The sequence below is a fragment of the Zeugodacus cucurbitae genome, chromosome 6 (genome assembly GCF_028554725.1).
Source record: "Zeugodacus cucurbitae isolate PBARC_wt_2022May chromosome 6, idZeuCucr1.2, whole genome shotgun sequence".
Classification (NCBI taxonomy): Eukaryota; Metazoa; Arthropoda; class Insecta; order Diptera; family Tephritidae; genus Zeugodacus; species Zeugodacus cucurbitae.
In genome coordinates, this window is record NC_071671.1 from 44,734,001 (window position 1) to 44,746,383 (window position 12,383).

General features: G+C 36.6%; 3 protein-coding genes across 7 annotated transcripts in view; 2 read left to right on the forward strand and 1 right to left on the reverse strand.

Moving 5' to 3' along the window:
- Positions 1-726, forward strand: part of LOC105209822 (phosphopentomutase) — a 49,952-nt gene extending 49,226 nt beyond the window's left edge. For all 4 annotated transcript variants that reach the window (XM_054233967.1, XM_011180440.3, XM_011180441.3 and 1 more), the window contains one exon: positions 38-726. In XM_054233967.1, coding sequence (XP_054089942.1) covers positions 38-306 — 269 coding nt within the window. In that variant the 3' untranslated portion in view covers positions 307-726. The remainder of the gene's footprint in view (positions 1-37) is intronic.
- A 152-nt stretch (positions 727-878) lies between these two features.
- Positions 879-5,256, forward strand: LOC105209821 (proteasome subunit alpha type-4-like). Of its 2 annotated transcripts, none has more exons than XM_011180439.3 (5): positions 879-1,169; positions 1,236-1,419; positions 3,489-3,821; positions 3,887-4,091; positions 4,964-5,256. In XM_011180439.3, the coding sequence occupies exons 2-5, from the start codon at positions 1,241-1,243 to the stop codon at positions 5,078-5,080; spliced, it is 834 nt and encodes a 277-aa protein (XP_011178741.2). In that variant the 5' UTR covers positions 879-1,169; positions 1,236-1,240; the 3' UTR covers positions 5,081-5,256. The 2 variants fall into 2 exon arrangements, with proteins under 2 accessions (XP_011178741.2, XP_028894626.2); XM_029038793.2 differs by having other exon boundaries at positions 1,233-1,419; positions 4,964-5,255.
- A 3,499-nt stretch (positions 5,257-8,755) lies between these two features.
- LOC105209825 (vang-like protein 2) lies at positions 8,756-12,374 on the reverse strand. The gene is made up of 3 exons (XM_011180446.3): positions 11,684-12,374; positions 11,111-11,628; positions 8,756-11,051 (listed from the first exon to the last, which is right to left on the reverse strand). The coding sequence occupies exons 1-3, from the start codon at positions 11,925-11,927 to the stop codon at positions 10,071-10,073; spliced, it is 1,743 nt and encodes a 580-aa protein (XP_011178748.1). The 5' UTR covers positions 11,928-12,374; the 3' UTR covers positions 8,756-10,070.
- Positions 12,375-12,383: the final 9 nt, after the last annotated feature.

Genomic DNA, 12,383 nt, shown 5'->3' on the forward strand with positions numbered 1-12,383 from the left:
AAATATTGAAAAATTCAATTGAAATCTCTTTTAATAGGTGTTGACACAGCCCAACATGATGGTAAGGCCATACTACCCGTTAGTGCAAGTAGCCATATGATTACGTTTACATTCGAGAATGGCTTAGTCATTACACTGCGCACAAGTGGCACAGAACCAAAAATCAAATATTATGCCGAAATGTGCGCCCAACCGGGGCAAGAAGATTTTGATGGTTTAATTAATACCACGAATGAAATGGTGACAGCTATAGTTCAGGAATTTCTGCAGCCAAATGAGAATAATCTCACAGCTAAATCTGATTGAATGCATTCCGAATGCCAGATAAAAATTAGTGCAAAAAGTAATATGTGGAATACGAAAAACCTAAATTGACGCACACAACTCATATGTAGCTATTTTATCCGTCTCAGGTTTCATTACGTTGAATTACGCCATCCTAAACACTCATATAACATTCCGAATAATGTGATCACGGACAGTTTGTTTACCCATAAATAGCGATAATAGAAGAATTTCTTTCTTACATTACATTATTTGATATTATTTATTGCGCTCACATATAAACATATGTACGTGTTTAGTTATTATGTGTGAACTGTACGATTTTATTTTAACTTTTTTTCTCTATACAATTTCCGTTGATTTACCAAAGGTATGCGCTTTTTTAAATTTTATTTATTGTAATATTGCTGGATACGAATAAAGTGTATGATTATAAAAAAATTGTCATCTCGTGATTATTTTGTTGTAACTATTGTCGTCGCTTCATAAGGTTTTAAATGATTTGGTCGAAAAGTTGTTCGTTTTTTGTTGTTGTAGCAGCAGCAAAAGCATTAGTTCTAGTGTTGCATAATTTATGACCGATAGCACCAGTAGTGCAATAGATTATGTTGTGGCTTTGACTTTGCTCCTAATTATGATTGTATACGGACTGAAAGAATTCCGACCGTTTTTGACAATTTGACAGAAATGACTAATAAACGAAGAAAACAACAAAAGCAAGAATTAATCATGAGTTATTTGATAAAACTCGATCAAAGGTTTTAGTTCACTTGTTGCTTGTCATTACTCCGTAAGTGTAAAGAAAAGTTATTTGGTGTATGTGAACCTCAATTGGATATTAATTGTACGAAGCGTGAGTGAAATTTTGCAGTAATATTTTTTAGGTAATTATTAAAATAAAATAATTAATTAAATAATTAATTAATTTGGATTTTCGTTATTCAAAGCAGCTCAAATGTTTAATTCTAAAGGAGAAATTTTGCAAGTCAGCCGTGCGAAATTGGCTATACAAAGTGCCAACAACATTTGGGGTGTGTGTGGACGAGACTGTGCTGTGATAGCCACGAGAGTCAATTCGACAAATGATCGTCCGGGTCATGATATATTGGAGGACAAAATATACAAAATCAATGAGTAAAATCAAAATTAAGTCAAATCTCTACATCTCGCCACGTAAAGAATGTTCATTGTATGTAATATATGCGTAATATATATGTACATAAGTACAAGCAAAGTGTATTTAAAAAAAGTGAAATAAGTATTTGACTTCGCTTATTTGACAAAAAAAGTAAGCAATTTATTTATTTGTTTACATTAATCCCGTTTTTATCTTAAACAATAAGAAGTCACTTCAAACATAATAGAAGTAGAGACAACCAAGCGCAAGAGAAGTATTAAAAAAGGCGTTGTTCTTGCTCATGTGCATGAGAAATTTAGTCCAATTCCACAATAGAAACTCTTCACCACAAAGACATGGGATGTATAGCTTCCCAACACTTGTTATAACTTTTGCGTAAGCATGTTTGTCTTGAGGTCTTGAGAATCGAGGCTTATTCGTCTTCTTTTAAGGGGAGATTCTTTTATTTCCTCCGCCTTAAAATGTAGCCCACACATTTGCGATTACAAACTGAGTTGCATGCCACATACACATAAATTAGAGTTTTCTTGTAAATGTAAGGGTTCAATCAATGACAACATACATATCAAATAAGCGTAAATAAAAACAAGTATGGAAAGACTAAGGTCGGGTGCAACCGAACATTTTATAATCGCACAATTTATTGATATAGTTTTATTAGGATAACAACAATTTGACCCATATATCCGCATATATTCCAATAAATTAACGAAAATCATCATATATAGTATATGGGGTATGACGTAATTCCTGGACCGATTTCACTCATTTTCACCACCAACATATATTATATCCAAGATTATATGCTCACTTAATTTGGCTAAGATATCTCACATATTAATCGATTTATAAAGTATTAAGCCCATCGTATTTTTGAAAAACCTATAATTTGGTATAGATGTATATATACATATTTTATGTATATTTTCGGAGAAAAATTACCCTAAGGCACTGAGTTCTTCATATTCGATATCCGGGGCAATGAAAAGTTGCGATTTCGACGATTTTTTCACAAGTTATGTCACTGCTCAAATACAGTATTTGTGTAAAGTTTTATTCCGCTATCTTCATCGGTTCCTTATGTATACATTATAAAGTGAAGAAATCAGATGGAATTCAAAATTGAGTTATATGGGAAGTAGGCGTGGTTGTGAACCGATTTCACCCATTTTCGTGCCATTAAGGTGTCAAGAAAATATTATATACCGAATTTCATTGAAATCGGTTGTGTAGTTCCTGAGATATGGTTTTTCACCCATAAGTGGACGACGCTACGCCCACTTTCCATTTTTTTAATCTGAGTGCAGCTTTCTTCTGTCATTTTTTCTACAAAATGTAGTGTTTCTGATGTTTTTCGTTAGTGAGTTAACGCACTTTTTGTAATTTTCAACATAACCTTTGTATGGGTGGTAGGCTTGGTTATTATCCGATTTCAACTATTTTCATGGTGTGTGATGGGGTACATAAGCGACTGCAGAAAGTTTGTTAGATATAGCTTTATTGCTTTGAGAGATATATACATACAAAAATCTTATTTTGGGGCACTACCCCAAAAAAATTACATCCAAATATGCCCCTGCCTGTGCGATCCTTTGTAGCAAATTTTACTTTTATAAATTTATTTATAGCGTGACAGTGGTCCGATTTCGCCCATTTTCAATAGCAACCCTCTCACGGTCCCCAAAAACATGTGTACCAAGCTTTGTCAAGATTTCATAATTTTCACTCAAGTTATCCGTCGCACGGACGGACGGACAGACAGACAGACATCCGGATTTCAATCGTCTTGTCATCCTGATCATTTTGATAAATGTATATATATATATATATATCTAACTCGGTTAGTTTTATGTCTTACAAACAACCATTATGCGAACAAAACTATAATACTCTCTTAGCAACTTTTGTTGCGAGAGTATAAGAATTAAATGTCTTACATTTATTTCATTGTGTTAAATACAGTTTGAGTGCGAGTAGAGCTGTAGAGGTGTGGCAATAAATTTAAATTTTCGAATTTTTGCGGTGTATTAACTGTTTAATATATCATAATTACATTACATTTCAGTCAAATAGTGGTCGGATGTGCTGGAATCGTAGCAGATGTGAATTTTTTAGTTGATCAAATGCGCTTAATTGCCCAGCGTTATAAATGTTGTTATGGTTCCAGTATACCGGTTGAAATACTAGTTAAGAATATATGTGACATCAAACAGGCTTACACACAATATGCAAATAGACGACCATTTGGAGTGGCCATAATTTATATAGGTTACGATAGGCATCAACAGTTTCAACTGTATAAATCGGAACCGGGTGGTAGTTATGACAACTGGTACGGTACGTGTGTGGGCGAAAATCCATTACTATGTCTGAGTATCATCAATACTCTATACGATAGGTACTCTATATATGGGTGCGATATATAACAGTTGCTTCTTATTGCCTGGTTTTCATTACTTGCAGATGTCGAGGATCCGTAATTGATATAAAAACAGCCTGTGATATAGCCATAAACACATTTCTCCATCTAAACGATTGGAACTGTTTAAATGGAAGTAACACTGAAACGTGTTTTGAGAAAGTAAAAGTAGTTGTTATTAGTTTAGAAAACAACACACCGACAATAAAGTTCTTGTCGAAGGACGACATAGAAAAGATTTTTTCAAAGGTACCCGTTGTATAATTACTGCAAATAACTACACATATTTTGATTTGTTAAAATATAAAAAAGTGGTTATCATCGACCAATAACGAAGATACAATGAAGTGAAGTTTCCGTACTTCTTACAAAAGGAGAACTTTACGATAATATACTCAGGTCTTATAGACCTTATATAATTATGAATAAAAAACTTCTTGTCAAATGATTACATCATAAATCATTATAAATAAATATCTACATATAAGTAGAAAACATTCAATGTACTTAAATTAAATCATTTTAGCACTGATTAATTAAATTGGATCATCATTAAATAATGATGAAGATACAAAATTTGTATTACAAATTAAGTGCTTGTAGTCATTAGATTTGGATTTTAACGATAACACATATACATATATGTAACTATATATCATTATACACACCAGATTGGATTATACTATATGGGTATTAATTAATATACACGGTTTTAAATATAAAAATTTATACATCGATTATTTTTATATCTTTGCATTTGTTATATGTTTATATTCTATTGAATTAATTTTCTCACAGTGAAATGAAATAGTTGTGAAAAAAGATATGTTTTTCATATTTTGTTAAAATTTTCGCATTATTCTTCTTCCTGTTATGTAGCAGTTACTAACTATATACTGAGTTACTAACAATACAGAAACAAACTAGGAATGAATGTGCAAAATCTACAATCGGAAGAGTATCTAACTAATTCGTATAATATAATAAAATAAATTCATATACATATTTAGAATATGTAGAAATGAACTATTGAGACAATATACATACATACATAAATACTTTACTTACTTGTACTTGCGTTGTAGCTTTAAATATTTACATTATTGGCATCCTCCTTTTAGGTTAGTGGCGTATTTACTCCGGTAAGGTGTCTAATGTATGCAACAATGCCCCCTGAAGATAAAAGACGTAAGGATAGAAGACGTTTTAGCAGCGACTGCCATAAAGAAAGAAAATAACCACAGGCTGTACAAGTTCTTTGTGTTGTGAGAAAAACTCATTTAATAAGATGTCACAAGCCGCATCTATATATGCAAATAGTAGTGCTAATATCCATTGTAATATCAATTCCACAAATCTAGAATATACCAAATGAATGAATGTAAATGACATAAAAAAATAAAAAAAATATATATTTATATTTTAAAAAGAGACTAATGGCGCGCCATTATAGAATGGGCTATAAAGGTGTAAGCGTTGGGGGATGGGGTCATATGTAGAAGTTCACGCAAGTGAGGAAAGTTTCTGATTGCCATTCACGATTCTTTTGCATATGACTCAAGCTGCTCACTTCTGGTTTTAGACCAAGTATCCTCTGGGTTTATCTACAGACATCCGTTTGAAGTGAGAAGTTGAAGCCCGCTTCTACGGTTGTGCGTAGGGTTTGGGACCCATCACAATGAAAGACCATACAGAGCCTCTGAAAAGAAACCCCACTTTTGATGAGGAACCTTGCAAACGTTTTAAGGATCACGATTTGAGGGCAAACACCTGTAATGTCCGGACCCTTATTTGGGAAGGTGCCCCTGCCTGCTGGTTGATGCCCTGATACAACCAAAGGCTGACATCACCGCCATCCAAGTGCGATGGACGGGACTAGGACGGAAGAAGGTGGGTCTTTATGATATCTACTACAGCGGCCATATAAAGGAGCACAAATCTGGTGTTGGATTTGTGGTGGGAGAGAGACTCCGTCGCCGAGTCCTGGCATTCAACCCAGTGGATGAACTTCTAGCCACAATCCGCATCAAAGGGAAGCTCTTCAACATATCGCTGATTTGCGCCCACGCCCCAAACGGAAAGGAAAGAACGAAGTGATCAAAGATGCTTTCTATGAGTGCCTAGAACGCACCTATGAGCGCTACTCCCGCCACGATGTCAAAATCGTGCTTCGCGCTTTTAACGCCAGGGTGGGTAAAGAAGGTGTCTTTGGCACAACAGTCGGAAAATTCAGCCTCCATGACGAAGCATCGCCAAAAGGCCTGAGGCTGATCGACATCATCATGCTACGTGGCTGTCCCCTGATCGAGACACGCGATGGATACGTGGTGATAGGCGGAAGACATGTCTCTTGTGTTTTAGACGACCGTACGCTCTGAGGACCAAATATTGACTGGGACCATTATCTCGCCCGCCAACAAACACAAGGAATATTCGACGTCGAAAAGCTGCAATCGCAACAGACTGTCAAGAAATTTTCTACTCGACTTGAACTCATGCCCTCTGAGAGCACTCATCAGCATCTCGATATAAGGGAGCTGTAGAATCCAAACAATTGAATTGCAGCCGAAACAATTGGTTTTCGGCAACGACAAAAAAGAAGCTGGTACGATGACGAGTGCCGTCTCGCAGCGGAGAGAAAACAGACTGCTTATCTCGCAACGTTGCGATCGACCACAACACGTTCGGGATGGGATAGATATCGAGAGCTGAAGAGGGAAGCGAGACGCATTTGTAGACGTAAAAAGAAAAAGGCCGAAATTCGTGGAAAAATAATTAAAAGATGAGGCGATTTACAGAAGGTTGCAAGACCGCAGCATTATCATGTTGAGACCGTGGTGGTAACGGGTGTCCAGAGCATACTGGGGTTATGGAGGGAACACTTCTCCGACCTGCTGAATGGCAGTGAAAGTACAACACCAGGAGATGGCAAACCCGATTACCCAATCGATGACGTTGGAATAGATGTTCCATTACCCGACCATGAAGAAATTAGAATAGCAATTGCCAGCTTGAAGACCAACAAAGCGGCGGGGGTCGATGGATTACCGGTCGAGCTATTCAAATACGGCGGCGAAGAACTGATAAGGTGCATGCATCAGCTTCTTTGTAAAATATGGTCGGAAGAAAGCATGCCTGACGATTGGAATCTCAGTGTCCTCTGCCCAATTTATAAAAAGGGAGACTCCACAATCTGCGCTAACTACCGTGGTATAAGTCTACTCAATATCGCATATAAGGTCCTGTCGAGCGTTTCTTGTGAAAGATTAATGCCCACCGTCAACGAACTGATTGGACCTTATCAGTGTGGCTTTAGACCTGGAAAATCCACCGTATCCCAGATATTCACCATGCGCCAAATCTTGGAAAAGACCCGAGAGAGCAGAATCGATTTTAAAGCTGCCACGATAGCACGAAAATGAGCTCCCTCTAAACTATTACGGCCATGTAAACTGACGTTGAGCAACACCAAAAGCTCCGTCAGGATCGGGAAGGACCTCTCCGAGCCGTTCGATACCAAACGAGGCTTCAGACAGGGTGACTCACTATCGTGTGACTTCTTAAATCTATTGCTGGAAAATATAATACGAGCTGCAGAGCTAAATAGAGAAAGATGATATTGATATCATCGGAAGCAACAACCGCGCCGTTTGTTCTGTTGCTTTTTCCAGACGGAATAAGGAAGCAAAGCGTATGGGTCTGGTGGTGAATAAGGACAAGACGAAATATCTCCTGTCATCAAACAAACAGTCAGTTCACTCGCGTCTTGGCTCCCACGTCACTCTTGACAGTCATAACTTTGAAGTTGTATATAGTTTCGTCTAATTGGGAACCAGCATTAACAACACCAACAATGTCAGCCTCGAAATCAAACGGATAATCACTCTTGCCAACAGGTGCTACTTTGATCTGAATAGGCAATTGAAAAGTAAAGTCCTCTCTCGACGAACCAAAATCAAACTCTATAAGTCGCTTATTATTCCCGTCCTGATGTATGGCGCTGAAGCTTGAACGATGACAACATCCGATGAGACGACTCTTGGGGTTTTCGAGAGAAAGGTTTTGCGCAAGATTTATGGTCCTCTTAACATTGGCAACGGCGAATACCGCAGACGATGGAACGATGACATTGACATAGTTCAACTAATAAAAAGACAGCGGATACGCTGGCTAGGTCATGTTGTACGAATGGATGAAAACACTCCAGCTCTGAAAGTGTTCGATGCAGTACCCGTTGGAGTAATCCGCGAAAGAGGACGACTCCCACTCCGATGGAAAGACCAAGTGGAAAGTGACTTGGCGTCACTTGGTGTTTCCAGTTTGCGCCACAAATCAAAAAGCAGAAATGAGTGGCGCGCTCTGGTGGATTCGGATATAATCGCTTAAAAATTTCCTACGCTAATTACATACATACATACAATTTATAATATTGAGGTAAGCATTGCAAGAGTAAGGCATGTTTGTTTGGAGAAATAATAAGTGTACTGTTCCAAATTAGTTTCGCTTTTTATACATTTACAAAATACAAAAATAAAAGTTCCGTTTGTTATGTGTTAAATAATTTTTATTGGTATAAAAGAGAGCGATCCACAGACCATTGTAACGCAATATGAATATGTTTACGCGAAATTAAATATAAATAAATATAGGCCGGTCGCATTGCGCTAACCGGATAATACAGGCGCACAGTTTGTGAATACGGGAGGGAGCATTAGCATATAGTGTTTTTTTTAATCAGCCATTTAATCATTTTATGCTTAACTAGATAAATACTAATAAATACATATATGTATAGATTTGTTTTATGTTTGCAATAATGTGCACTAAAAATATACTAAAAATAATAATAGTTTCTTAAAATGAAAATAAAGTCATTAGCTAGAAATAAGTAGGAAAATTCGCACTATAAATACTTGAAAGCTTATAAATATGTTCAAATCTATGTTGGTATGAAAATACATACATGTTTATACAGTGTTAACGCACAAACAAGCATATATATGTATTTAGCATATGTTTTTTTGAAGTATCCGTATAAAAATTTTGTTATTTTTCCGCTTACATTAGAATATTGTTTACGCTTAACTAGAAATCGAATGCAATTCATCATGAATTATTAAATGCTTTCGCGTGTAAAATACTTAATTCTGTTTTGTATGCATAGCCAATGAATATTTATAGTTGTGTTTATTGTATAAAATCTCATATAAAACTGGCAGTTGGGTAGTCTCCAAGAACATATGATTTATTTGTCAGCATTTCCTGTTAGTAACTCTTTAATATACCGAGTTATAATATCGTTTTTAGTTTTATATTTGTAAGAGTTTAATTGTTGTAGTTACTAATTAAATGTAAAAATAGCTGCAGATTACTATACTTAGTCGATTATGTAGAGAACTTTGCGATGTGTTTACATTGAAGAAGACTTTTGTATGTAATCGTCATTTAACTACAGTTATTTCCGATTTTAGTAAACATATCATAGACTTCAACAAACATTTATGTATATATGTATGTGGAAATAGTGAAAATTGGAAATCTTACAATTTAGGTCTTATTTGATATACACTATATTATATAATATATTCGAAATATAAATTTTCATTTATATATAAACGTAAAGAAAATTAAAATCTTGTATACTCTTTTTAGAAAATGCATTTCCGAAACTAAAGGTAAAGCCAAAAGTACAAATCTTAAGGCGTACTACTCGCGCAGTACAGCTCATTTTAAGTTAATGAGAAATGTTGGCAAATGCACAATTTTAGCTTAATAAATGCAAATTTCGAACATTTACATATTTTAAAATTTCCATTCTTCTATTTTTATATTTCTTAAAAATGCTATTTAAAACCCTTACTGCTTACACCGAATTTGAGATTCTTAAAATTATTGAATTTTTATTTTTTGGCTGTCACTATTAATACTTCGGAAATACGATAGGACTATACATAGAACAGCATTGATATTACTTATTTGATATGTGTGCGTGTCAATGATTGATTAGGATACACTGGGAATAATTTTGAGCTTTTCGAAAATGTTTAGCCGACAACAATGGTTTTTATTGTTGAAGATTTGTAATGTGTGTATGTACGAGTAGTTTGTATGAATGCATAGTAGACCGTGTAGTGTTGAGTTTGGCATCTATACAAACATGTGTAAATATGAGGATTGCGTTACGTTGCTGTGCGTCGGTGTTGGTGTCATATTTGCAGTCGTTTGTTGTCATACCGACGTTTCAGAGTTTAATTTCAGTACAAATTTATTACTTTTTGGATCCACAACCTCTTCGGCAATATTGAAATGCGGCAACTTGTGTATCGAGACTAAGAGCGAGACATCGTTTTGTATCAGTTGGAATGTACACTCGTTGGAGACCGGTCGTGATACGAGTTCGTCACAAATTAATGACCATGATTGTACCCAACGACGTTCCTTTTCGCTTTGCAATACTGGCGACTCCGTTAGATATGGCTCAAGGAATGCACGTGGTGAGAGATCGTGCTTGAGACAATGCGCCAAGTGTTTCAATATACTTTCGAACGTGTGTCGTGGTTGTTGTCGTGTGACGCGCAAATACTTTTGCAAGGCACGCGCCATCGATGGGAATACCGCTTGCGCCGCTTCTTGGGGATCAAGTGGTACTGCCGGTGCGGGTTCATTGTGTATGCGTTTGATATGAGTAAATGCTTCCTCAGCGGCTGTAATTAGACGCGCACGCCGCTTTTTGACACGGCGTTCATATTCGTGTTCCTCGTAGAAACGTTCATTGTGTGATGAATCGCGACGGCGCGCATTGGCCGCTAATACGGCACGACTTTGACTCTGTTGCTGTGCATTATTCACACCATCCACTTCATAGTATTTAAAACTAGTTGAGATTTTATTACGTTGAGATTTCGAAATCGGTATGCGCTCTAGATATGGATTAAATATGGGAAAATCAACGTAATATCGTTGAAGTACCCAAATAGCGGCGCGCTGTATACTCAATTGGCCAAGCATGTAAGAGCGAGAGATACCGTCTGGTGAACGTATAATCTTAACATAATACATGGGTTGTTGATGACGTAATTCAAGTAGAACTACGGCAATGTAGTGTATGAAGAGCAGCGTATCTACCAGATTTGTTGCATAGGCAACTAGTGATTTGTAATTAACTGCATCACCACCAGTTTCCACTACCACTTTGGCTCCATTAGTGACCTGAAAATGTCGAAAAAAATTAATAATTTGAAAATGTTTGAGTGATTGAAGTAAATTACCTGCACCATATAGAAAAGCCAATAAGCAAATGTGCAAATCGTCACAAGTAATAGTACAACAGCACGATACAGGAATATTCTTGGCATAGTGGCGGCTGATCGACGCATAAAGAGCGCCCACAATCCGATTGCCAGCAGTATAAGTCGTGCGGTTAGTGATACTAGCAATCCTTTGCATTCGCTACTGCATGCTAAGAGCTGAGTGCGTACCGTTTGCGTGAGTTCAGCATGATCGAAGGCGGATGGAAAGAAACCCATGCGTGGCATTACCACCATAGCTACCGGTGAGAAGAACGATACAAATCCAAGTAAGAGTGAAAATGCCGATTCCAAACGACGTCGACAGGCAAATCCAAAACTTGTGTCGTTCTCGCGATGCCATGCATTATTAATGTCTTCCATAGATATACTTTGTTCTGATGTATTGCCAGTGACTGCAGTTGTATTCTCACCCCAGTTTTCGTCTTGCGGTAGTATTTGTACCTCTATTATTTCTTGGCCATCGCGATTCTCTTCACCTTTGAGGGACATCAATAATAATTTTGGCACTTTATAGTATGTTACGTTAGTTACCTGTCATGTTTACACTAGTTTGGAATGGCGCCATATCCCCACGTTGATGCTTACCACTGGATTTTGTGTGACCACTACGATGAGAATGTCTTGTACGATCCCGATGATAACCGTTATTTACAGTGCCACCTCCACCGCTATTGCCTAAACCACCTCCTCCAGTGCTAGAACTGTTATTATTATTGTGATTGCGAGAACGTCTAGATCGTCCGCTGTGTTCTGACTTAACAGATTCGTTTTCCATTGCAAACACCGCCAACACAGCGGTCAAAAACGCAAAAACACACTCTAGTAGGCGTGTGCAATCCGTCTGATAGCTGTTCGGTCTCAGCTATTTTTGCAATTTGAAACTTTTTTCCAATAATGGGAGTGAAGAACCACGAATCATTAACTTTTTATGTTATGGTTTTGCATATAATTTTTATTATGTGTGAAATTGATCTGGGGATGTTTGGGAAAATTCAGACTTTTTTCTTTGCCTCGGTATTCGTTTTCCTGACGTTGCACTACATAACTCATTAAAAATTCCAATTAGGACACTTATTTTATTAAACTAAATATCTCCCCATTACACCGTAAGTTAATGATTTTTAATTTTACTTTTCAACTACTTTTTTACTTAATAACACATTTTATTTATAATTCTAAAAATTAAACAATTAGAATGAAGATGAAAAATGCCATTAAAACGAAAAGCAGA

Excerpts from the sequence above, each read along its gene's own strand:
- LOC105209825 (XM_011180446.3), bottom strand. The coding sequence starts at position 11,927 with ATGGAAAACGAATCTGTTAAGTCAGAACACAGCGGACGATCTAGACGT. Across the intron at positions 11,629-11,683 it reads AACTAGTGTAAACATGACAG|GTGAAGAGAATCGCGATGGC; the intron begins GTAACTAACGTA and ends TGTCCCTCAAAG. Across the intron at positions 11,052-11,110 it reads GGCTTTTCTATATGGTGCAG|GTCACTAATGGAGCCAAAGT; the intron begins GTAATTTACTTC and ends CGACATTTTCAG.
- LOC105209821 (XM_011180439.3), top strand. The coding sequence starts at position 1,241 with ATGTTTAATTCTAAAGGAGAAATTTTGCAAGTCAGCCGTGCGAAATTG. Across the intron at positions 1,420-3,488 it reads AAAATATACAAAATCAATGA|TCAAATAGTGGTCGGATGTG; the intron begins GTAAAATCAAAA and ends ATTACATTTCAG. Across the intron at positions 3,822-3,886 it reads ATCAATACTCTATACGATAG|ATGTCGAGGATCCGTAATTG; the intron begins GTACTCTATATA and ends CATTACTTGCAG.